The following is a 26,878-nucleotide window of genomic DNA, read 5'->3' as shown; positions in this document are numbered from 1 at the left end:
TGCAGGCCTTTTGGCTCCTACTACAATAGCTACAACTATTTCCAACCTACTCTACTGTTCATAGCAGTGGGATAATCTTTTCCATACAGTAAGTCTACAGAGAGTACCAGAGGTTATGGAAACGGGAAGTTCAAGGTTGTAACGAGTTAGAGTTGTATAAAAGCTCCTTTTCCTAACTCTGTTGGTATCAACTATAAACGTGAGATGTTATAAAGGAAAGTTTAGTTTAATCAGCAGTTTAGGGGCATGGGTCACATTAAAAAGAGTGTCGATTATAACGTTTTAATGAAGATAAATTCATATATTCTGTATATACGGTTGCAAAATTCCTGACACTTTCAATAAATTCCCTGCTTTTCACGAAAATCCCAGTTGGATCTTTGGGACGTCCCTACCCCATTGAAATTGAAAATGTTTAAAGTAAGGGTTAGGGTTAAGTACGGGTTAAGGATAGGTAAGGGTTATGGTTAGAGTAGGGGATACGGTTAGGGTTAGGGTTTAGGGCATGGACGTCCCAAGGATACCAGATAGCAGTCTCCACCACTGCAGCCTCATCTCCAGCCTCATTACTCTGGTAGATTGGGTCCTTCACTAGGAACCACCATTATCCCCTCTGTCCTTATGGACATCCGATGTGGGTGTTTGTTATAGACATCCACTCTGTTAAGAGTCTGTCTGGGAGGGTATTTATGACAGGCAAATCTAGCGGACACCCGTCCCTGTCCCGGTCTGAGCTGATCTTATCTCTCCCACTCCTGTCATGGTCGTTTGGTCGTCTCGACGATGGGGCTAATTCAATTCAGACGTGTCAGTTTGAAAAGTGGACGGACGTCAAACTTCCGTCGTTTATCGGATTTAAACCCGGGGGGGGGGAGCTGAGGCGTCCCGGGCTGTACCCACACTCGTTCCAACTAATGGTTTCTGTTTTTTAGGATGTGGATGAGGGTTGGCGGTCGGGGGGGTTGAGGATAATGGGATGGTGTGTGGGGGTTTTGCTATGCATTCACTAATGAACACATCCTGTCCTGACCGGTTTTTACCTTCTTTAAGGGCTTTAGACATACTGTATGTGTTAGGGATACTTACTCTCTCCTCCCTCCTCTACCTCTTCCCCTCCATCTCTTTCCTTACTCCCCTCTCTGTCTCACCCCATCTCTTCTCCCCATCCCTCTCTCCCTCTCTCTGCCATCTCTCCCCCTCTGTTTCTCCTGTTGACGTGTCACTGGTCAGGGTAGAGGGTGGCATGGCTGGCATACATCACAGCTTATCTGATGTCTTGTTGATGACATGGTGGCCCGTGAAGTATCTCCCTCTCTCTCTCCATCAAGGTCACTCTGACAGATAAGTTGATGATGCTCTTCGTTTGGTTAGCAGTGTTTACATTAACATGAGCGTTAGATGATACGTCGTCCGTCAGCCCTTGTTGTGGCTTACACACACACACACACACACACCCTCTCCGATTCATTCCTGTCTACTGTGATGTGACTTAGTGTTGTTAAAGCTCCTCACCGTGTCTGTACGATAGATAGCACCTGTAATTGATGCGCTGTTGAGCTTCCTGTTTAACAAGCTTATGTCAGCGAATAACGATAAGCCCTGTGTAAATCTGTTGAGAAGGACCACTTAGGTAGCTTGTAAAGGTGAACAAGGCATGAATTAGAGTTACGGCTGTAGGATAGGCATTAAGCTGGAGGTAGAGGTGGTGGGGGAACCTGTACGTGTGTGACGATCAGGGGAGAAAGACTGCTCCCTCTCACTGAAGCCACGGAAGTTCAAGGCCGACCGTGGTACTGCAGGCATTATTGGCATAAAACAGGATCCTCCATTATAGTGAATGGAAAAAAATGTCAATCTTCGTGGTCAAAATTCCTGTAAGTAATTTTTTTCCCCAGAAAACAATCATGGTACCAATAATTGCTGCTAATACGTCAGATATATTTCCTTGAACTGATTATTTTAAAATCGCACAGAGAAGAAGTTATAATGATCATTTAGTTAGTAATGGCAGCCTGCAGTACCCCAGTCAGCCTTCAACTTGAGTTACTCGATGAGAGGGGGCAGCACTGAGCTAGCCTGCAACATCACTTCCTGGAATAGTTCCAACTGCGTATGTTATGTCTCCATGAGACGCCATCTTAACAGACTTGACTTGGCTTCAATGCGATATTGAGTCTTCACATGGGAAAGAATATTGTCACATGATTGATGGCTTTGTCCATTCATATGTACAGTCCTTGGTGATGAGTGTGTTTGTGTGCATGTGTGTAAATGTGAGTTTGTTTGTGTGTGAGAGAGTGAGGGAGAGAGAGAGCGTGTGTGTGTGTGTGTGTGTGTGTGGTCATGTTCCTACCGTTCTGGATATCCAGTATATGGTGTTTGTCCAGGGTCCAGCCTCCCATGTTGGACGCGTCCAGCTCATAGCCCTGCAGTGTGGCGGTCCTCTTCTCCCATAGGATCAGGTCCAGACACGACTCGTACTCAAAACCCACCGACACTACAACAGGAACAGGAAGGAGGGCATCGGGTTAGCACAGATACTGTTAATGACAAGACTCCAACTGACTAACGACAAGTATAAGCCTAGACAATGTTATTGGTATTATTATTTTTTTTTGTCGAGTGATTCTAATTAGTCGTCTTACACAATTACAATTCATCTCTGGCATCATATCTCAACACCTCCACTCAGTCTGTAATAACATAACTTTCCCAAACTTGATAATCATCTCCTTACAGCTCTTTTTAAACTCCTAGCCGATCACATTACGACAAACCCCCCCTCTGAGTGGGCAATAATGGCGCAGGCCAAATGACCAGACAAACATAATGCAATAGGAAAAAAACAAATGCTGACGAAGGGAAGGTTAGAAGGTGAAAACACAATCAATCAATATGACTTGGGGCTGGGCCATTTCTAATAACACCCTCCGATTCCTCCTCCTATCTCTTCCTTCCTGGCAAAGCAAGAATACATTAGACTCAACAATAATAACCCTGCAGCGTCTACAGTGTCTAACAGTTTGTTTATGTAAAGGCGGTCCTTTTGTATTTATTTACATATGAGAGAAACATGGGTAGTTTTACACTGGCCAACTTCCTTTCCCTCCCTCCCCCAATCTCCCAGGACTGAAAATAACATGCCGCGGCATGTCTGTCAGGGACTCAGAGTGAAACAGCTTGAGTGTAGGGTGACAAGAGTGTTTGGGGATGTCATTGTGAGCACAACCATCGACGCTCCCCAGAAGCAGCTGGCCCCGCCCGGCTGTATTTTAGTTAGAAGGAAGCCACATATTTTGCCATGACCTTCAGAAAGCTGAGTGTGTGTGTGTGTGTGTGATTGTGTGTGAGAACAATGTCTTCCTCTCTGCGGTGGTTGTTGTGTTGTCGAGTTATCATACACACATGAAAAGAAAACACCGGAAGAACAAAAATAACAGAGAAGAAAAAAGAGGCCGAGCTCGGTGAAAAAAAGTGAAGGAAGACCAAAAGCAGCAGTTATGTTTTGTGTGGAACGCATTAGCATATCGTCGTGAAGACAGACATCACACAGACCGATCCTGAAGGCCTCAACGTTCCGTATTAGACCAAAATACTTCCTTAACCGTTCAGCCCACACAACGGAGTGAAGTCAGTTCATTGACAGCAGTCTGTTAGGGGCTTCCTTGGCATTTACAAAGAGCTCTTTAAGCAAAAGGCAAATGTAATGTATGTGCTCCGCACGGGCTTAGGAAAGGCGGACAAAGGAGTACGCCGTACGATAGCGTCACTGAAGAAATAGTATGTGTCTGCCTGTCACCTTTCATGCCCAAGAGTAACTGCCCTTTGGGGATAAATCAACCTGAAAGGGACATTTCAAAATCTCCGGCACCACCCCAACATCAGCATATGTGAAAATGGCGCGTTGCCATGTTTTGTAGTAACAAAATAGAGGAAGACAAGTGTTTCCAATGACATCATCAACCAATTTGTAGACAATTGGTAAGCAATTAGTAGGCAATTGGTTAAAATCACGCGATGCACACCGATGACGTCATTTGAAACATTTATCTCCCTCTATCTTTTTCCCACAAAACATAGAACGCACGTTGATGTTGGGTTGGTGCTGGAGATGACGAATATGAAGTTGAACATTTCCCTTTAACTCGTAGCGTGCTTTGGCCCGCTCCACAGTACTCACCGACTGCCTCAGACAAGCCGTAGACCTTCTGGTTGTAAGCGTCTGTCTTGTCCCAGATGAAGGTGTAGGAGAGGTTGGGCTGGGCAGGGAACCACTTCTGGAATAGACGCCCCACCACCGCCACCATCAGGTGCACCTGGAATAGATTTAGGAATAAATTACATTTTCAGACAGGCATTATAATGGCCAGCTAGGGCAAGACTGACTGTACATTTTGCACTCAGAAGGCATTTGACATCCAAATAAACTGTAGCCTTGGTTTTGTGTTAGCACATTTACTCAAAAAACATCTACTCACTGTATTTTGGGCTGTATTGTAAGACCTACAAGACCTACGGAGATAGAAATGCCAGTCACAATTTAGGCACACCTAAAGAAGAAATCCCTACCTTCATGAGGTTGAAGGGCACGCTGGCCTGCGTCATGGTGACCTTGAGGACAGGCTTGTAGCCGGCCGCCCGCGAGGACAGGTACAGCAGGTTGAGGTCGCTGCCCGGGATGGACGTCTCCTCCTGGAGGACCTGTTGGGGGGACGGGGGACGGGACGACACATCAAAGAAGACTGGGTCAAGAAGGGTTAGTACATCTTAGCACACCCTGAGAGGACTGGAGTGGAGAATGTCATCTTTGAACACTTTTCAGTGAGAACATCAAAGCAGAAAGGGTTCAGAAAAGTCTCAGTACAGCTACACTCCAGGTGGTGTGGCAAAGTGACAAGAGAACGGAGAGGTCACATGGAGGCAAGAACGCTATTCATTCATCTGTGAAAACTATTTGGAGAGAAAGGAAGAAGGAAAATAGAGAGAGACAGATCTCCCTGGCCTGTTTTCTCAGCGTAGTGTCTGTCCTCGTATGGAAGGCCGTTTCATTTAACCATAAGCAGGGGTTATCTTCTGTGCAGAGCGCCTCCACTGGGTGTGTGTGCAGAGCTCTGCCACTGTCTATCCACTGTCTTTTCATTAGTGTGATGCTCCAGAAAGCCCTGGGTGTTAGGTTTCTCTGTTGTTTTTAGCCTCTCCTAACACCAACAAATTTCACCCTCTTTTCAAAGCAGGGGCAAAAGAGCTCCCGGGCTGGGATTTGGAGGGTGAGTCAGTGAGGGTATGAGGAGGTTGGAATTAAACGGAAAATGACCTCAAATCTGTACACGTCACATGCACTGAGGGTATTTACTAAGTCCATTAGATTCCAAAGACCTATCACTCCACACGTACAGTTGAAGTCGGAAGTTTACATACAAAACTAGTTTTTCAACCACTCCACAAATTTCTTGTTAACAAACTATAGTTTTGGCAAGTCGGTTAGGACATCTACTTTACAGATTATTTCACTTATAACTCACTGTATCACAATTCAAGTGGGTCAGGGTCATACACTAAGTTGACTGTGCCTTTAAACAGCTTGGAAAATTAAAGAAAATGACATCATGGCTTTAGAAGCTTCTGATAGGCTAATTGACATCATTTGAGTCAATTGGAGGTGTACCTGTGGATGTATTTCAAGGCCTACCTTCAAACTCAGTGCCTCTTTGCTTGACATCATGGGAAGATCAAAAGAAATCAGCCAAGACCTCAGAAATACAATGTAGACCTCCACAAGTCTGGTTCATCCTTGGGAGCAATTTCTAAACACCTGAAGGTACCACGTTCATCTGTACAAACAATAGTATGCAAGTATAAACACCATGGGACCACGCAGCCATCATACCGCTCAGGAAGGAGACGCGTTGTGTCTCCTAGAGATGAACGTACTTTGGTGCGAGAAGTGCAAATCAATCCCAGAACAACAGTAAAGGACCTTGTGAAGATGCTGGAGGAAACAGGTACAAAAGTATCTATATCCACAGTAAAACGAGTCCTATATCGACATAACTTGAAAGGCCGCTCAGCAAGGAAGAAGCCACGGCTCCAAAACCACCATAAAAAAGCCAGACTACGGTTTGCAACTGCACATGGGGACAAAGATCGTACTTTTTGGAGAAATGTCCCCTGGTCTGATGAAACAAAAATAGAACTGTTTGGCCATAATGACCATCGTTATGTTTAGAGGAAAAAGGGGGAGGCCTGCAAGTCGAAGAACACGGGGGTGGCAGCATCATGTTGTGGGGGTGCTTTGCTTCAGGAGGGACTGGTGCACTTCACAAAATAGATGGCAACATGAGGGAGGGAAATTATGTGGATATATTGAAGCAACATCTCAAGACATCAGTCAGGAAGTTAAAGCTTGGTCGCAAATGGGTCTTCCAAATGGACAATGACCCCAAGCATACTTCCAAAGTTGTGGCAAAATGGCTTAAGGGCAACAAAGTCAAGGTATTGGAGTGGCCATCACAAAGCCCTGACCTCATTTCTATAGAAAATTTGTGGGCAGAACTGAAAAAGCGTGTGTGAGCAAGGAGGCCTACAAACCTGACTCAGTTACACCAGCTCTGTCAGGAGGAATGGGCCAAAATTCACCCAACTTATTGTGGGAAGCTTGTGGAAGGCTACCCAAAACATTTTACCCAAATTAAACAATTTAAAGGCAATGCTACCAAATACTAATTAGTGTATGTAAACGTCTGACCCACTGGGAATGTGATGAAAGAAATAAAAGCTGAAATAAATAATTCTCTCAACTATTATTCTGACATTTCACATTCTTAAAATAAAGTGGTGATCCTAACTGACCTAAGACAGGAAATTTTTACTAGGATTAAACGTCAGGAATTGTTAAAAACTGAGTTAATGTATTTGGCTAAGGTGTATGTAAACTTCCAACTTCAACTGTATTCACTTTCTAGCTCTAGTCTCTCTCTCTCTGTCTCTCTCTGTCTCCCCCTTGTCCCCCTCTCTCTCCCTCTCCCTGCTCTCTCTCTCTCCCCCTGCTCCCTCTCTCTCTCCCCCTGTTCCCTCTCTCTCTCCTTACTCCTTCACTCTCTCTTTCTCTCCTCCCTCTCTCCTTATTATACTCTCTCTTTCTCTCTCGTCTCCCTCCCAAAGGTATTGGACCAGTCTGTATTTTCATTAGATGGGGGAGGGAGGCTTGACATGGGTCTCAGCGAGCCTTTGATATCCAATATGGTCACCCAATGACAACAGAATCAATCAAAATAAAAAACAAATTGAGGGTGGAAAAAGTGACGGGTAAAAGGTAACAGATTTCGTGGCTAGGCCACCACGGGTTTACCACCCGGACACACACACACGGACACACACACACACACACACACACACACACACACTGCCAGTGTCACCGTAACCACAGACTTAATTACCATGTGCAGCGGGTGTGTTTTCTTTCGGGTAAACTGTGTGTGTCTGCACATACTGTGTGTGTCCTGAACACACTCTGCCAGCGAAGGGACCCCACCCTGGTCTCCCCAGCTAGCTCTAATTACAACGTCTGGCCTAAGAGCATGTTTCTCCTGGCTTTAAACTAACTCCTGATAGAAACACTCTGTTATTACATCTTCTCTGGTGTGTGTGTGTCTGCTTTCTAGTGTGTGTGTGTCTGCTATCTAGTGTGTGTGTGTGTGTGTGTGTGTCTGCTATGTAGTGTGTGTTATCTTTTGATTTTTTTTAAACTGCATAATATAATAATAATACCAACTGGTAATTCATTAAAGGGTTTAATGAGCGGAGCCGAGATCAAACAATAAACGGGTGCTTTATTTTGACATGCCACCCGCCATTAAAGGGGAAGTGTCATGAAAACATATGGCTATGGGGGTAATGGACTGGCGCCGTATCTTAAAGGGATACTATGTGATTGGGGCCTCCTTGCCAGCATCCCGAAGTATCCCCTTAAAACCACCGCTCCTCTAACAACACACATTGGATAATACCATAGGTTGGGCTCGGGTCAATAGTTAGCTATGGTGGCACAAGTACTGCCAAGACATCTTATTGGATGAAACACCTCAACAGAAACTTTGCTACAGAACCTTTGTTACATACTTTTGTAATGTCTTGGCTGCGCAGTTTTAAGTCGTATGGGAACGGTGTGGAGACTGGAGAGGCGTGAGTGTGTGTTCGTGTCCTGATCTGGATAAGGATCCGACAACTCTGAGTAATCCAGCAGATATGAGAGAGAGCTCGGTCTGCAATATCCACTAAACCACATAAACCAATACACTACCTCTATCCAAACAAATAGGCTGAACACATAGCAACAGACTACAACTGTTATACTTGTTGGTATCCAGATCAACTGTTACAGACAGCTTTGGCTGCAGCTCAGTGTGTGTGTGTGTGTGTGTGTGTGTGTGTGTGTGTGTGTGTGTGTGTGTGTGTGTGTGTGTGTGTGTGTGTGTGTGTGTGTGTGTGTGTGTTCAGCTAACAACCGCAGGCTACAGTCAATCCCATGACCCTGCTACCACCTCAGACTGGATTTGGTGTGCACCAACATCAAATAGTGTAAACATCTCTAAAAGGAATATCTAGACTCAAATCACCACGCAGAAAGATTTCAGAGTCATGCCAAATGTGGTTGGGGAGGCAAAAAAAGTTTCCTACAGTAACTCTCCGGGGATAAACCTTAGCTTAACTTCCAACGTTGATTTGAATAGATCTCACCATTGATATTTGTCTGAAAAAGCTTACTGTTTGACACATGGGAAGGCGATCAAGTGCTCCAGTGTCATCGCTCTGTGAGAGTTCCACATGTAGCGTGACCTTGTCGAAACTATTTTCTTCTTCTGGTCCTTTGTGTTAGTATAACCCGTCAGCGGTAACAACGACCCCTATGTATTGGGTTCTGGGACCTGAAGAATTTAGACTATTGGTTTCATCCAGACACTGAGAACCACTGTCTCATTGTGCTCCAACTGAACACACTTGGCTAACCTTTATTTGGTCTTCTGCTTTCATTCTTTCTCCTCTGTGGAACAGCGAGCACACAATAGCGTGTTATCCCCAAGCCACATGACAGCCAAGTGTGTGTGTGTGTGTGTGTGTGTGCGTCCCACATATTATCCCAAGCCACATAACAGCCAAGTGTGTGTGTGTGTGTGTGTATCCCACATATTATCCCAAGCCACATAACAGCCAAGTGTGTGTGTGTGTGTAATCCAAAGTACTTTCCTCAGCAAGACTGTTCTCTTCCGAGGAGGACTCTTAGTGGACATGTCTGTTACCAGTTATAGCTACTCTCTGTGACTGACTGCCTTGGTACGGCTGTGTGTTAGTGCTGGGTTCCTTCTACTGTGTTTTTCCTTTCCTCACCACACACACACACACACACACACACACACACACACACACACCCCTTGTGAAGGCCCCTGGGGTATAGCTGTCCGACCCCTGTGTCCCTTTATAAAACGTTAACCTCCTTCACCACCCGCCTCTTGTTGCACGAGCTCTGAGGCTTTATAGTTCTGCTCATAACAACCGGAACTAATTCAAATCAGGACCGGATCGTTTGGGAACTGGCTGGGCTGGGGCACGATGCCTGTTACTGTGTGCTTATCTCTGTGTGTGTATGAGAGAGCTGTGAGTGTTTCTGTGTATTATGTGTGTGCCTGTGTCTGATTGCTTGCGTTTCTAAGTCTGTGTTTGCATTACTGTGTGTACTGTGTTTATGTCTGTGTGTGTTTATGTCTAAGTGTCTGTGTGCATTTATGTCTGTGTGTGTGTTTATGTCTGTGTGTGTATGTGTGTGTAATGTGTGTGTGTGTGTGTGTGTGTTTATGTCTGTGTATGTCTGTGTGTTTATATCTGTGTGTTTATGTCTGTGTATGTATGTGTGTTTATAACTGTGTGTTTAAATCTGTGTGTGTCTATGTGTGTATGTCTGTGTGTGTGTCTGTGTTTATGCCTGTGTTTATGCCTGTGTGTGTCTGTGTTTATGCCTGTGTGTGTCTGTGTTTATGCCTGTGTGTGTCTGTGTTTATGCCTGTGTGTGTCTGTGTTTATGCCTGTGTGTGTCTGTGTTTATGCCTGTGTGTGTCTGTGTTTATGCCTGTGTGTGTCTGTGTTTATCTCTGTGTGTTTAAATCTCTGTGTGTCTGTGTTTATCGCTGTGTGTGTTTATATCTGTGTGTGTTTATGTCTGTGTGTTTATGTCTATGTGTGTTATGCCTGTGTGTGTTTATGTCTGTGTGTATCTGTGTGTGTCTGTGTTTATGTCTGTGTGTGTTTATCTCTGTGTGTTTATGCCTGTGTGTGTCTGTGTTTATGTCTGTGCGTGTCTGTGTTTATGTTTGTGCGTGTTTATGTCTGTGCGTGTCTGAGTTTATGTCTGTGTGTATGTCTGTGCATGTCTGTGTTTATGTCTGTGCATGTCTGTGTTTATGTCTGTGTTTATGTCTGTGCGTGTCTGTGCGTGTCTGTGCGTGTCTGTGCGTGTCTGTGCGTGTCTGTGCGTGTCTGTGCGTGTCTGTGCGTGTCTGTGCGTGTCTGTGCGTGTCTGTGCGTGTCTGTGCGTGTCTGTGCGTGTCTGTGCGTGTCTGTACGTGTCTGTGCGTGTCTGTGCGTGTCTGTGCGTGTCTGTGCGTGTCTGTGTGTATGTCTGTGCGTGTCTGTGCGTGTCTGTGCGTGTCTGTACGTGTCTGTGCGTGTCTGTGCGTGTCTGTGCGTGTCTGTGCGTGTCTGTGTGTATTGTTTGGCTGATAGTGCAGAACACAGCCTTATTAAAGTAGTGCTTTAGACTGAAGGAGTGCCAGAGAAGAGAAGAGGGGACAGATGTTGGGCCAGGAGGAATCAAAGTCTATCTGGCCACACAAGAGAGTTGAGAGAGATAGGGGGAGAGATAGGGGGAGAGATAGGGGGAGAGATAGGGGGAGAGATAGGGGGAGAGATAGGGGGAGAGATAGGGGGAGAGATAGGGGGAGAGATAGGGGGAGAGATAGGGGGAGAGATAGGCGGAGAGAGAGCGAGAGAGAGAGAGGGCGAGAGAGAGAGGGCGAGAGAGACAGACAGACAGACAGAGACAGAGAGACAGAGAGAGAGAGGACTCATGTGTATCAGCTTTACTGAAGATGCTCTTCTGCACAGATTGGCCTGTGATACTGACATAATGGTAAACCCTGGGTTTTGAGTGTGTGTGAGACCCTCGTAACAATTCACACAGTGTCTGGCACAGCTAGAAAGACTATTCATGGATTTAAATGCTCTCTCTCTTCATCAAGGCTTCTCCTCTTTGAACGGAACAAAGAGCATCTGTGCAAACAGTTAGAAAATCTCTAGACCTTGTATTCACTGGGCTGATAAAGGTGTGCTTTTATACTTCAAGTACTAAAGGTCGGCTCAGCTTTTTGTGAGGCCTCCCGTTCCAACTGAGTTGGCTGTTTGTGGTCCCGGTAAAGCTTGGGTGAAGCAGTGTTGGGTGTTATGGGACATTAGAAAACGGGTTGTTTGGATCCTGGATTTTGATTGGTTGTGGGACGACAACTCCCACAAAATACCATGACGTGTTAATTTCATAATTCCACTGTCCACAGCCCAGGCAGGAAATTCAGAAACGTTATCTCCCTCGGGAAGGAAAGATACACATCATTTACAGTACAGGAGAGTTGAACAGGAAAGTTGAACAGGGGAGTTGAACAGGGGAGTTGAACAGGGGAGTTGAACAGGAGAGTTGAACAGGAGAGTTGAACAGGAGAGTTGAACAGGAGAGTTGAACAGGAGAGTTGAACAGGAGAGTTGAACAGGAGAGTTGAACAGGAGAGTTGAACAGGGGAGTTGAACAGGGGAGTTGAACAGGGGAGTTGAACAGGGGAGTTGAACAGGGGAGTTGAACAGGAGAGTTGAACAGGGGAGTTGAACAGGAGAGTTGAACAGGAGAGTTGAACAGGAGAGTTGAACAGGAGAGTTGAACAGGAGAGGTGAACAGGGGAGGTGAACAGGAGAGTTGAACAGATGAGGGTACTGAGTGGGTCTGTGTAGAGGAGAAGTGAGTTGGAAGTCGAGTGAACTGGACGAACCCTAGCTGACCGTGTTGTGAGGTGTGTGTACAGTGGGTGTTTGGTGTACTGTATGTATCCTTTCTCCTCTGTCACCTCACTTGAGTCTTAGGTATAACACGTTCGTAGAAAAGTGTGTGTATTCAGTACAACTCGTCTGGGTTTCTGACCCTGTGTGTGTGTGTATGTATGTATATGATGATGATAATGTGTATATGATGATGATAATGTGTGTATGATGATGATGATGATGTGTGTATGATGATGAGTGTATGATGATGATAATAATGTGTGTATGATGATGATGATGTGTATGATGATGATAATGTGTGTATGATGATAATGATGTGTGTATGATGATAATGATGTGAGTATGATGATAATGATGTGTGTATGATGATAATGACGTGTGTATGATGATAATGATGTGTGTATGATGAAGATAATGTGTGTATGATGATGAAGATAATGTGTGTATGATGATGATAACGTGTGTATGATTATGATAACGTGTGTATGATTATGATAATGTGTGTATGATGATGTGTATGTCTCACCTGTGTCTCAGGGATGATGGGCCCATCCTCTGGTGAGGACCTGAAGCAGGTAGAGAGGGGAGAGGCCACGATGACAGGACTGGGCCTGATGAAACCACTCAGGTCACAGCTGGGGATGTCATTCTCCTCCTGCAATACGATTCAATATGATTGAAGACGAGTCAATACGAGTCAATATGAGTAATACAATTCAATACGATGAAATACAATTCTATATGAGTCACTGTGAGTAAATACGATTCAATACAATTCAATTCAGTTCAATACGATTCAATTAAATACAAAGGAATTCAATAAGATTCAATACAATTCAATATGATCTAATTTAACTCAATTAAACACAATTCAATTGAATTCAATATCTTTATCAACTATATTTCACCTTCTTCATGACCAGGGTGTCAATGACATAGAAGACATTCCAGGGGATCCACACGGTGTGGTACTGTATCAGGAACGGAGCCCGCTCAAAACTCAGGGTCAGACTGGCCCCACCGTTGGTCAACAGGTCAAACCTGGAGAGATGGAGAGAGATGGAGAGAGGTGGAGAGAGGTGGAGAGAGATGGAGAGAGATGGAGTTAGAGGTGGAGAGAGATGGAGAGAGATGGGGTTAGAGGTGGAGAGAGATGGAGAGAGATGGAGAGAGATGGAGAGAGGTGGGGTTAGAGGTGGAGAGAGAGATGGAGAGAGATGGAGAGAGATTGAGAGAGATGGAGAGAGATGGAGAGAGATGGGGTTAGAGGTGGAGAGAGATGGAGAGAGATGGGGTTAGAGGTGGAGAGAGAGATGGAGAGAGATGGAGAGAGATTGAGAGAGATGGAGAGAGATGGGGTTAGAGGTGGAGAGAGATGGAGAGAGATGGGGTTAGAGGTGGAGAGAGATGGGGTTAGAGGTGGAGAGAGATGGAGCAAGATGGGTGGAGAGAGAAGGAGAGAGGTGGGGAGAGAGATGGAGGTGGAGAGAGATGGGGTTAGAGGTTGAGAGAGATGGAGAGAGATGGGGTTAAAGGTGGAGAGAGATGGGGTTTGAGGTGGAGAGAGATGGAGAGAGGTGGAGAGAGATGGAGAGAGGTGGTTAGAGGTGGAGAGAGGTGAAGAGAGGTGGAGAGAGATGGTTAGAGGTGGAGACAGGTGGAGAGAGATGGAGAGAGATGGTTAGAGGTGGAGACAGGTGGAGAGAGGTGGAGAGAGATGGTTAGAGGTGGAGAGAGGTGAAGAGAGATGGTTAGAGGTGGAGAGAGATGGTTAGAGGTGGAGAGAGATGGTTAGAGGTGGAGACAGGTGGAGAGAGATGGAGAGAGATGGTTAGAGGTGGAGAGAGATGGTTAGAGGTGGAGACAGGTGGAGAGAGATGGAGAGAGATGGTTAGAGGTGGAGAGAGATGGGGTTAGAGGTGGTGACGGAAACACACAGGCACACACACAGACACACACAGGCACACACACAGGCACGCACACACATCCCCCTTCAGCCCACACACACAGACAGCAGAAAGGACATGTTACATGTTCACACATTTCCTCCTGGTTGTTCTTGGGCCCTGGAGACAGAGATCTCTGTATCTTTGACACTGATGGAGGTAGAGTGAGGATGAAGGGTGATCAGACTGTCCTGTTCTAATTGTCTCTCCTGTCTAGTCTGTCTAACCTGAGGCTCTCTCTCCCTCTCTCTCTTCCTTTCTCAGAACAAAACATGTTTCTGTTCTTTCTCCTGTACTGAAAATAAGATGATGGGGCCAATTATTATTGGATGTGTGTGTGTGTGTGTGTGGTGAGAGAGAGCTCCGTTTGGCTAGCTAACTTTGTCTTTTAACATGTAGGCCTATAGGGAGAACCATCCGAGTGGAAGAGAGAGAAGGTCCCCTAAGTCCTGTCCTATATTCTGTGTCTGGAGGGGGCTGGCGGGGTGAAGTGTGAAGACACACACGCAACACATACAGAAAATGCATAGATTAAAGAACACACTCATGCAAGCACAGACAAGCAGTGACACCAGCATTCAATCTGTTATGACCAGATATATTGTTATTTACACTATTTACATGGCCAAAAGTATGTAGACACCTTCTCATCAAACGTCTCATTTCAAAATCATGAGCATTAATATGGTCCCCCCCCCCTTTGCTGCTATAACAGCCTCCACTCTTCTGGGAAGGCTTTCCATTAGATGTTGGAACATTGCTGCGGGGACTTGCTTCCTCCATTCAGCCACAAGAGCTGAATGGATTAGTGAGGTCGGGTACTGATGTTGGACGATTAGGCCTGGCTCTCAGTTGGGGTTCCAATTCATCCCAAAGGTGTTCGATGGGGTTAAGGTCAGGGCTCTGTGCAGGCCAGTCAAGTTCTTCCACACAGATCTCGACAAACCATTTCTGTACGGACCTCACTTTGTGCACAGGGGCATTGTCATGATGAAACAGGAAAGGGCCTTCCCCCAAGTTGGAAGCACAGCATCGTCTAGATAAAATGTCATTGTATGCTGTAGCATTAAGATTTCCCTTCACTGGAACTAAGAGGCCTAGCCTGAACCATGAAAAACAGCCCCAGACCATTATTCCTCCTCCACCAAACGTTACAGTTGGCTCTATGCATTCGGGCATAGGTTATTTTATCAGTGGCATGGCAGTATATTCAGTCTATTTTAGCAGTGGCATGGCAATATATTCAGTCTATTTTATCAGTGGCATGGCAGTATATTCAGTCTATTTTAGCAGTGGCATGGCAGTATATTCAGTCTATTTTAGCAGTGGCATGGCAATATATTCAGTCTATTTTATCAGTGGCATGGCAGTATATTCAGTCTATTTTAGCAGTGGCATGGCAGTATATTCAGTCTATTTTAGCAGTGGCATGGCAGTATATTCAGTCTATTTTAGCAGTGGCATGGCAATATATTCAGTCTATTTTATCAGTGGCTTGGCAGTATATTCAGTCTATTTTAGCAGTGGCATGGCAGTATATTCAGTCTATTTTAGCAGTGGCATGGCAGTATATTCAGTCTATTTTATCAGTGGCATGGCAGTATGTTCAGTCTATTTTAGCAGTGGCATGGCAGTATATTCAGTCTATTTTATCAGTGGCATGGCAGTATATTCAGTCTATTTTAGCAGTGGCATGGCAGTATACTCAGTCTATTTTAGCAGTGGCATGGCAATATATTCAGTCTATTTTATCAGTGGCATGGCAGTATATTCAGTCTATTTTATCAGTGGCATGGCAGTATATTCAGTCTATTTTATCAGTGGCATGGCAGTATATTCAGTCTATTTTAGCAGTGGCATGGCAGTATATTCAGTCTATTTTAGCAGTGACATGGCAGTATATTCAGTCTATTTTAGCAGTGACATGGCAGTATACTCAGCCTATTACAACAACATAAATGATTCCATTTGATTTAGTCTATAGTAACAGGGGCATGACATAGTGGCTGGATACATCGTAACCTGCAGTGTGGAACATCGTGCAACATCATGTATTCAATTTGCTACAGCGGTCGCCATCACACACCTATTGCAATCTAGCAGCTTAGCCTCGCCCTAGAGATTCAACCTATTATACTCCCAGCAATCACACAGAGCCTCCTCTCAATGAGGCAGGGAGCACCAAATATCACTTTTGCCCTTAACACCCCTGCTTTACAATCTAATTGGGCACGGGTGGTGTAATAAAAGGTACTGATGGGGCTGGGGCCTGGGAGTGATTGCGCCTCTGTCCCAAATGGCATCCTATTCCCTATCTAGTGCTCTACTTTTGACCAGAGGCCTATGAGAAGTAAGTAGTGCACTATATAGAGAATAATAGGGTGCCATTTGAGACTCGGCCTGCGTTTCCTATTTCCTGGTTGGCGTCGAGGAGGTTTGCAGGAACACTCGCTGTAATAACACCGGAGCACCGGGAGTGGGGGGCAGGGTGTAGTGGAGGTGTGTGTGTGTGTGTGTGCCCTGCGCTACAATGACGCAGGCTAATTGATTCTGCCCTTGTATAACCAATGCATTTTGGGGGGGGTGAGAGAGTGTGTGTTTTTTCATTGGGGGGAAGCTGCTGAGATTTACATTTGCATGAGCGAGACGATTTTGGGAGATCTGTGAGCCAGAGTCGTAGAGGGACGGGAGAAGAAGCACGTTGCGGTTTCTCTCTCACACACTCACCGATGCACAGAAAAACATTCCTGCATATACACACACAGACAAGCTCATGATGATTCAATCAGCCACTCCTGAAAACACAACATAAATCAAATACTGTATGAGGTGTCAGTGGTGAGGAAGACCAAAGTCCGTGGTGTGTGTGTGTGTGTGGACCTACATGCCGTCCTTGCGTGTAATGGTGTATCCGTGGTCGGGGTAGTCGACGAAGGTAACATTGACTCCTATGAGGGGGGTCCCGTCTGCCGTCAGGACTTGGCCTCTGATGATGGACACCAGGCTGGGGAGAAACAACACGTAGAGTTTATGTCCTTAGAGACGTTGTTATTTTGTACACTGCAGCTTTGAGACGCCGCGGAGACAGACAGAGATATCCTGAGATACACATCACACTAGAGGACGGACAGGAAATGACACAGACAACTTTCACAGCACATTCATAAACACCACAGTATGACACTACAGTACTACGTGCAAATCTTGGCCTCGGTCAAATAACCAATTCCCTCTTCTCTGGTCACCACTACGCACACACAATATCACACGTGATCCAGACACACACCCCCCTGGCTCGCGTTGGACCATTTAGATTAGTTTATAATCAATGGCTCTGGTCCTGTGGAGATAGCTACTGTGTGTGTGTGTGTGTGTGTGTGTGTGTGTGTGTGTGTGTGTGTGTGTGTGTGTGTGTGTGCATGGGGAGGGTAGCTAGATTTACTTATAGCTCTCCTTCCCAGGTCATTACAGCTTTCACTGAGTGCTAATCAGTAGCAGGGCATTGAATCACCCTGTAGAGAGAAAGAGAGACACACACACACACAACTTCCCCCCCCCAGCACAATCCTTTACAACAGTCTGAGAGGATGCCAGACAGTACAGTTTATGTCCCAACCCTCTTCCCCTTCTATAGTGTAAACATGCCATAAATTACCCAGCGTCCTCGCTTCATTAATACCTGTGTGTGTGTGTGTGTGTGTGTGTGTTGGGGGGGTTGCATAATGAAGCTGTAATTTATGCCTTCCATTTGTTTAGGGAGGTTGTCTGAGTGTCTGTCACTGTAAAACAATGGCTGTCTCCCAAATGGCACCCTATTCCCTATATTGTGCACTACTTTTGACCAGATGTGGTTCACTATATAGGGAATAGGGTGCCAGTTGGGACGCACTCATACCCAATTGTCACTGATCAGGTGTCTGAGTGTTTCTAAGAGCATGTTCAATAGACGCTGCAAGGTATTATCATTACGCTGGTACTATCATTACGCTGGTACTATCATTACGCTGTTACTATCATTACGCTGGTATTATCATTACGCTGGTACTAGCATTACGCTGGTACTAGCATTACGCTGGTATTAGCATTACGCTGTTACTATCATTACGCTGGTACTATCATTACGCTGTTACTATCATTACGCTGGTACTATCATTACGCTGTTACTATCATTACGCTGGTACTATCATTACGCTGTTACTATCATTACGCTGGTACTATCATTACGCTGGTACTATCATTACGCTATTACTATCATTACGCTGGTACTATCATTACGCTGGTACTATCATTACGCTGTTACTATCATTACGCTGTTACTATCATTGCTCTGGTACTATCATTGCTCTGGTACTATCATTGCTCTGGTACTATCATTGCTCTGGTACTATCATTGCTCTGGTACTATCATTGCTCTGGTACTATCATTACGCTGGTACTATCATTACGCTGTTACTATCATTACGCTGTTACTATCATTGCTCTGGTACTATCATTGCTCTGGTACTATCATTGCTCTGGTACTATCATTGCGCTGGTACTATCATTACGCTGGTACTATCATTACGCTGGTACTATCATTGCTCTGGTACTATCATTACTCTGGTACTATCATTGCTCTGGTACTATCATTGCTCTGGTACTATCATTACGCTGGTACTATCATTGCTCTGGTACTATCATTGCTCTGGTACTATCATTACGCTGGTACTATCATTACGCTGTTACTATCATTACGCTGTTACTATCATGTCTCTGGTACTATCTTTACGCTGTTACTATCATTGCTCTGGTACTATCATTGCTCTGGTACAATCAATACGCTGTTACTATCATTACGCTGTTACTATCATTGCTCTGTTACTATCATTGCTCTGGTACTATCATTGCTCTGGTACTATCATTGCTCTGGTACTATCATTGCTCTGGTACTATCATTGCTCTGGTACTATCATTGCTCTGGTACTATCATTACGCTGTTACTATCATTGCTCTGGTACTATCATTGCTCTGGTACTATCATTACGCTGGTACTATCATTACGCTGTTACTATCATTGCTCTGGTACTATCATTACGCTGTTACTATCATTGCTCTGGTACTATCATTACGCTGTTACTATCATTACGCTGTTACTATCATTACGCTGGTACTATCATTGCTCTGGTACTATCATTGCTCTGGTACTATCATTGCTCTGGTACTATCATTGCTCTGGTACTATCATTACTCTGGTACTATCATTACACCGGTACTATCATTGCGCCGGTACTATCATTGCGCCGGTACTATCGTTGCTCCGGTACTATCGTTGCTCCGGTACTATCGTTGCTCCGGTACTATCGTTGCTCCGGTACTATCATTGCTCCGGTACTATCATTGCTCCGGTACTATCATTGCTCCGGTACTATCATTGCTCTGGTATCATCGTTAGTCTGGTATCATCGTTAGTCTGGTATTATCGTTAGTCTGGTATTATCATTACTCGGGTATTATCATTACTCGGGTATTATCATTACTCGGGTATTATCATTACTCGGGTATTATCATTGCTCTGCTACTATCATTGCTCTGGTACTATCATTGCTCTGGTAGTATCGTTAGTCTGGTATCATCGTTAGTCTGGTAGTATCATTACTCTGGTATTATCATTACTCTGGTATTATCATTACTCTGGTGCATGACGGAATGAAACCTTTAGTTAACCCTTAACCTTTCCCCTCCCACTGGCACACATCTCTCTCTCTGTCTCTCTCTCATAATAAGCATGACAATGGTTGCTGTGGGCAACAGGCAGCACCTCAGTAACTGACAGGTGGTATTTCCTTTTTTTAAATGGTTGCATATCAAGGAATGTGCCTTGGAGTTAGAATGTGTCAGTGTCGTCACCAAAAACATCAGTGTCACTGTCACCTCTGTAAAATACAAAGTATTCATTTTTCTCCAAATTATATTTGTACATGTTGTACTGGCACTGACTGTTACGTCCATGTCTGCTGTATGAAATTCATTTCCTGGCAATAAAGGTTTTAATTCATTCAGAATTGAGGATGTTGTCTTTTACCCTGAGTTTTTAAAACACTGGACTGGACACCACAGTCCCGTCCAGGATGTCCTCCATGTAGTTCTTATCAGACAGATTAGTCTCTAGCCTCCCAGCTGGCCTCTCACCAAAGTCATTCAGGATACCGCTTCGGCTCGCACCCGGGGCTCCACAGCTGTGGCCCGGCACCTGGGATTTGAACCCTCAACCCTGCTAACCCTAGTCAGTGGACCAATTAACCGGGCCCTTGACCATGAGACCGCAACATCACTACACAAAACAGGCCCATAAGGGGAGTCGACAGAGCCAAGACCAACTAGTCCCGAGCGTTAATCCGCTTGGAATCTGGGTGCAATATAAAAACACTGAGGGAGACCCCTAAAACAAGAGAGAGGATGGGGTCGGTCTTCCTGCTTAATATACTGCAGCTTTAAGCTCCATCGCTCGTCTCCCTCGCCTGGAGTTTGCTGAAGCGTGGCAAAGAAGCCGTCTTATCTAAATTCAGCTGTGTGTCTGTGTGTGTGTGTGTGTGTGTGTGAGCCACCACATAACGTAGTGAAGCGTTCGTGGCCACATGCCTAATTTGGCCCGTCACGATCCATGAAGAGGAATAATAACATACTTAACAGTGTATTCAGACTCCTTATTCCCAGTAACTAGAACCTGTATAAGGGAGCCAAAGGATTGCATTTAAACAAACTCCACTGGCTGAAATGAAAATGTTCTGCCATTGTATTGTTCAACTATCATGGCAGACAAAGGAAAATAAAGCTTTAGTGTAGGAAGTTGAGAGACACACCGGCGTCCGAGGTGTTTTTATCCAATAACCTTGTCAGAAAGCATTGGTAGTGCCTGCTCTTAAAGCAGTGAGACTATTTCAATTGGAGGTTTGGAGAAGTCAATAATAATGTAGGTGTAAACAGGTTTTTGCTCTTTCCTGTCCTTCTTGTGCTGCAGACAGTAACTCTGCTCTGCGCGGCAATGCAAAAAATCACAGACTACAGATGTAGGGTCTTAATTTGATCACCATGTTGCAGGAGAATGTTACAGCAATGCAGGAAATGTAGAACTTGTGGTGTATTTGAGGTTTAAAAAGGCTTCTGAAGTTTGCAATTCCCCCTACAAAAATGTCCATTATTTGTATATTCACATTTCCTGTTGATGCCGGATTGTTTTCCTGCTGTATCAAACTGGCTCAAATTAAGATCCTACATCTGTACTTCATTATTGTGTATGTCTCTTTTGAATGAATTGCCACCCTGAATAATATCTCCATTCCAGTCTCTCGCTCGAATGTCATTTCCTACTAAACGACGAGCTCTCTATCTCTGTTGACGGAGAGTGGCATGTCAATACACCCAGACGGAGGAGGAGAAGAAAAGATGGATGAGGAGGAGGAGCGGCAGAGCGGGTCTACGAGAGCCTTGTTTGTTCACATGTTGATGCTGAGGAGCTGTTGTTTGGTTGGGGATTACTATGGATCCTGTGTGTGTGTGTGTGTGTTGGATGGCTGGCTGGCTGGCAGAGGCTAAAGGAAATGTTCAGGCACATGTTCTGTGTTAGCACTACTGGCTAAACAAAGCCCCCGGATCGGTGGGTCTAACACGGGACAGATGTGAACTTGACTCTCTCCCTTTATCTCCATATATCTATCTTTCTTTCACTCTCCATCCCTCTCTCTTTCTCACTCCATATTTCTGTCTCTCTCTCTGTCTCTCTATTGCTCTCCATGTCTCTGTCTTTCTCCATTTCCTTTTCCATCTCCCTCTCCCTCCATCTCTCTGTCTTCCTCCATCTCCATCTCTCGCTCATCTTTCTTTGTCCACCTCTCCCTCTCTCCTCATTTGTTTGTTCCGTCCTCCCATTTCTCCACACTTCTTCCTGCTTTATCAGATGATCAGACTGTTCTGTTCTCTCCAGTGAGCACCGTGTTTAACATCTCTATTTAACTCTGTTATCGCTGTGTGGAAATGAAGTTTGCTTTCTAAATATAAGCTAATCTCTACCGGCTGGTTAGTCCTGCTCTTATTGAAATCTATTTGGTTCTAGATCAACTGTGATTGTGAATAATCACAAACGTGCACGGCAGTCTGGACTGAATTAAAGCAACGTTCAAGGTTAAACAGTCATAAGACCTTTGAGAATGACCATAACGAAAGCTGGTCATGGTATATGTCTCATGTCATTGTCCAGTATGGAGAAACAAACTTTCACGGTTATAGACAACATTGTTATAGACCACTGTATCCACCTGGCTGGTTGTCACCAAGGCAACCAAACACACACACACACACACACACACCACAAAGGGCCGTGGTAGGGTCTTGCACTCTGGACATGCGTTGGTAGTACCCAACTCGCTAACGACCATCAGGTCGCTAATGGCCTGGTACTCAGAGCTCTATTGTCCCTCTAACCAAACGCAATCGAAAATCACATCTAACACTTATCATAAAAACAGTATAGTGTTTTTATAACTCAGAAGTTCAACAGCAGGTTGAAACTGAGTGGAAAACTGTGGTCGTTGTGGATGTTGTTTCAGAGCCTAACACAATGAAATGGACAGCGCTTTCTAAGGTGATGATTCATTCAAAACGCCCATACGCATATATTAGAGCTTATGTATATGCATAGGCCTATGAGCCCAAGCCCTTGTGCTGTTATACAATACATAGCCTACCGCATATTACGCATGGCAGAAAAACACAAAACAAAACTGATTTAAGATGTCTTTGGTACATAATTGGTCTAGCCTATACACCAAAATTAAACAAATTCTACTAATCACCTTTGAGTGTGGACTGTATTATTATGCATACTGGATGGACTGGTTACTTTATGCTACGCTCCAAACTTTATATCCATGAGTCTGGGAGAGAACGTATAGCCCTAGGCGATGCTGTTGGTTCACTGATTGTTTCTGTGCAGCTTACAGTTAAGCCTACAATTATAGTGAATTTGTATTTGATTTTGAATAGCCTAGTAATTGGCCATTTTTTATATTTTCATAATTAATAGACACATTACCTTTACAGAACCATGCATTTCCATGTCCTCCTCTCTCACCTTAATTCCTTTCTCAGCGCAACAAACGTTCCAGCGGTCCGATAGAATAACATTGAAATAACGTCATCTAAGCTCCAGTAGCTGACTAGGCATTTTTTTTTCTTAAAACACAACTAAAGTAAGGAATGAAATATGTTTTGTTCTGAAAACATGTTACTATCGATGTTCCCGAACAGATTTCACTTGGTTTCCCAAATTAAGCACTGGGTAGCTGCAGGAACAGGGTTGGAGATCCCATGGCATACAGAGATGTTGCGGAAATATCACATGTCACGCAGCCAGAGGCTGCATACTCCTCCAACAGTTGTTGATGCATGTGAAATAACAGGAGTAGCATGGCTGAAGGAACTAACTGTCAGGAAAGCGGCCTCATTGTATTTTTCCCCCTGCCTCTGTTCCTGCCCATTTGATAATGGGCCATTTTAAATTGAAACTCATTTTACATATTAGTAAAGACAAGATTCAATTAAGAATAGTCTGAGGGGTGAAAATATGATCACTTGATGAGAGAGCAGCGTGTGCAGCCTGAGGCAAGGAACAGAGCACAAGCTTGTTTGCGACTTTCTCAAATCATTACTAGCCTAATATCACAGTATGCAGCCCATATATGTTTTGATTTCTAAGACATTTTTGTTTGTATCATCACAACTAAAGTTGACAAATAACTCTAAATCTAGTGTATAGGACCTCTTTTAAATGATCACTTTTACGCTCAACAGAGTCATTTCATATTCGCACTCACACTTGAATGGGCAAAAAACGATTATATTCTTCATACTACAAAATCAGTCTTTTGCATGTCATGACCGCCACAGCTCTCTCCACACACACACACACACACACACACACACACACACACACACACACACACACACACACACACACACACACACACACACACACACACACACACACACACACACACACACACACACACACACACACACACACACACACACACACACACACACACACACACGTTCAAATAAAGGTGAAATGAGAATGCTCACCTCTTGTTGAAGGGGTTGTCCCCGGTGATGACGTGGCTGCCCTCTGGTCCAACCAGGAAGCGGATGCGTTGGTAGAAGGAGCGTGCGGCATGCTGGGGCATCAGGCTGGACGGGCTCTGACTGATGATGTCAGAGGGGTCCGGGGAGCCACGGCAGTACGGCTGGGTCTGACAGGATGTCTGGAGGCAACAGTCTGGGTCCATACAGTCAGCCAGGCCGTCTGAGAGAGATAGAGAGTTATGAAGAGGCAAACAAGAGGAGTAAGGAATGGGATCCAGATCAGATTCTCTCGGTTAACTCTAAAGGAACCATATACAGTGAATTCACTAACAAAATACTTTTAACCAAGTTAAAAACAAATCTACCTCCAGTGGCTCTTTTTGTCAGGTGGTCAAAGGTATGTGTTGTTATAATTGGCTGTATTCGGTTGGGCTTTCAGAATGTGATTGGCTGTGTTCCTGTGAGAGCGAATAGCAGGCCCAGTTGTTCAAAGTTATTAGTCGACCTCTAACCCCTGGCTGTGGTGATAAACTGCCTGGTTCCTCCATCCTGACTGCTGCCTTGGATGGGATAACTGTAGGTTAAATATGCTGTTGGAGTCTCACCGTCAGGTAGGTTCGTGAGGGAGAGAACGAGAGAGAGCGAGAGAGAGCGAGAGAGAGCGAGAGAGAGCTAGACAGAGAGAAATAGAATGGAAGAGAAAAAAGAGTGTGATAGAAAGTAAGAGAGTGAGTGAGTGAGAAAGAAGGAAAGAAAGTGGAGAGGGATAGAGAGAAAGAGAGAGAAATAAAGAAGGAGAAAGACTTCTCTCTGCTACTTCAACAGCCTGCCTGCCTGCTGTTTTCCAAGGCCTTTGTGTGGGAATGAGATTTGCTCCGTCTCCCACAGGTGACGTCCACAGGAAAGGGGGAGAGGAGGAGAGGGAAAAGAGCGGTGGAAGAAAGGAGGGAGGTAGGACGTGGAGCTCATGAAAGGCTGCCATTCGCCTTTGTTAGGTTATTAAAAGCTCGGCGTACATCTGGCGACCAGTCGCCACTGGGCGTGGGGGGGGGGGGAATTGACGCACCCGTACCTCGTCCCTCCCCCACCCCTCCCTCATCCCCCTCTTCCAAAACTAATCAGGACGTGACTTGTTCCTTCTTTTATCTCTTTATTTAACAGGCCTCTATAGTGGTGACGCCACCGCCTTCTTCAGTCGGAGCTTTACAGAGTGGAGAGATCCACATATAATGTGGTTGTGGGTTCAATCCCAGCAAGGATCACACACAATACGCACAGTTCAGATGTATGAACTCCCTGTACTGGAAGTGACTTCTAATGAAAATGTCTGGCATATAACGTAATGTAACCCAGAGCCAAAGACAAATGTCCATTTTGTGAAAACGTAAATGGACAAGAAAGTTTTCTACATGTCTCACCTCCTTCGTTATCCTTGCCGTCGGTGCAGAGGGTCTCCATGGCAACGTCGCATCCCGCCCCACGCCACCCGGACTGGCAGACGCAGTGCCATCCGTTCTGGTCCAGGGTACAGCGGCCGTTGTTGTTACACAGGCCTGGGCAGCCCTCTGTAGCAGACCAGAGTATGGAGAGTTAACAGACACTCACACACATAGGAGGGTTATGTGTGTATGGGGAAGGGGGGAGTGTGTGTGGCCGAGGGTGTGTGTGTGTGTGTGTGCGTGTGCATGTATAGGTGAGAATAAGGGAGGGAGAGTGTGTGAGTGCACTTGTGTATCTCATATCAACATTGTGGTGTGTGTCTGTATGTAGGTGCTACTCTGTGATTCAACATCGTGTGTGTGTGTGAACACACGTGTGACTGTGTCCTCCTTTTTCGAGATCACCCCTCTCAGTTTTTCGATGAGAACAAACAAATGAACAATCAACATTAACCGATTTAGATTAATAGGTAGATAACCAACCAAAATGAAAAGGTTTCTGGGGAACTTAACATAACAGACAGTGTGACATCAGACAGTTAGACAGGCCTGTGAAATGCACAGATGCTGTAATTTCACATGAACGATAGCAGCCTCGTGAAGAACCATTCGTTAACCTTGTTAACCGTTGAAGAATTTGAAAGAAAATATGAATTTTGCCTTAATTAAGTCAAGTAAGAGAGGATGTCAGAAATACAAATGTTGGAAATGGAAATTGAGTCGAGAGCAAAAGGAATCAAAATGCACCATACACTACAAAAGAAGAAGCCAAAATAAAACGTGTCATTAATTTCAGGGAGATTTCATAATGACAATGTCCCAAAATAGCCCAAATCAAACAGAATCAGAAATCAAAAGAACCCAAACGAAAGCCCTGAATCGATTTTCCTCTGCCTTCTTCAGTTTTTGATAGTAGTAGCTATTGGCACATCCATGTGAAGCTACAATACAATAGGGACACAAAGTATAGGGAGGGCTCTGGCTTGAGTCCCTGCCTCTACAGCTATACTTTATGCCTAGGTCACATTCCTTTACACAGAATAATAATAAACAAGAGAATAATACAATTGTAATAATATAGAAGCAAAGCCCAGGAGGAAGTGAAAGCAGCCCAGCGACTAGGCTAGACAGTCAGGAGGTCATACAGGCCGCGGATGCATGGAAACAGGACCAACAAGGATTTTCCAACAAAACGGAAGAACCATGTTAGAAGGGTGGTCAGTGGTGTGTAGGTTGTGTGTGTGTGTGTGTAGGTGTGTGTGTTTGAGTTTTGGGAATTCCAAA

The 26,878-nt window shown here is 44.8% G+C and overlaps 1 protein-coding gene across 5 annotated transcripts in view; it reads right to left on the bottom strand.

Annotated features, from left to right (window-relative positions):
• The window catches only part of LOC115191833 (teneurin-3), a 109,708-nt gene that overhangs the window by 47,772 nt on the left and 35,058 nt on the right, over window positions 1-26,878 (bottom strand). For all 5 annotated transcript variants that reach the window (XM_029749781.1, XM_029749783.1, XM_029749782.1 and 2 more), the window contains 8 exons: window positions 25,574-25,720; window positions 24,156-24,375; window positions 16,924-17,043; window positions 13,002-13,134; window positions 12,620-12,748; window positions 4,570-4,701; window positions 4,181-4,316; window positions 2,354-2,497 (listed from right to left, as the gene is read on the bottom strand). In XM_029749781.1, coding sequence (XP_029605641.1) covers window positions 2,354-2,497; window positions 4,181-4,316; window positions 4,570-4,701; window positions 12,620-12,748; window positions 13,002-13,134; window positions 16,924-17,043; window positions 24,156-24,375; window positions 25,574-25,720 — 1,161 coding nt within the window. The remainder of the gene's footprint in view (window positions 1-2,353; window positions 2,498-4,180; window positions 4,317-4,569; window positions 4,702-12,619; window positions 12,749-13,001; window positions 13,135-16,923; window positions 17,044-24,155; window positions 24,376-25,573; window positions 25,721-26,878) is intronic.

This window comes from Salmo trutta, chromosome 4 (genome assembly GCF_901001165.1).
Source record: "Salmo trutta chromosome 4, fSalTru1.1, whole genome shotgun sequence".
In the NCBI taxonomy this organism is placed as follows: domain Eukaryota; kingdom Metazoa; phylum Chordata; class Actinopteri; order Salmoniformes; family Salmonidae; genus Salmo; species Salmo trutta.
This window is presented reverse-complemented; position numbering and strand designations above follow the sequence as displayed.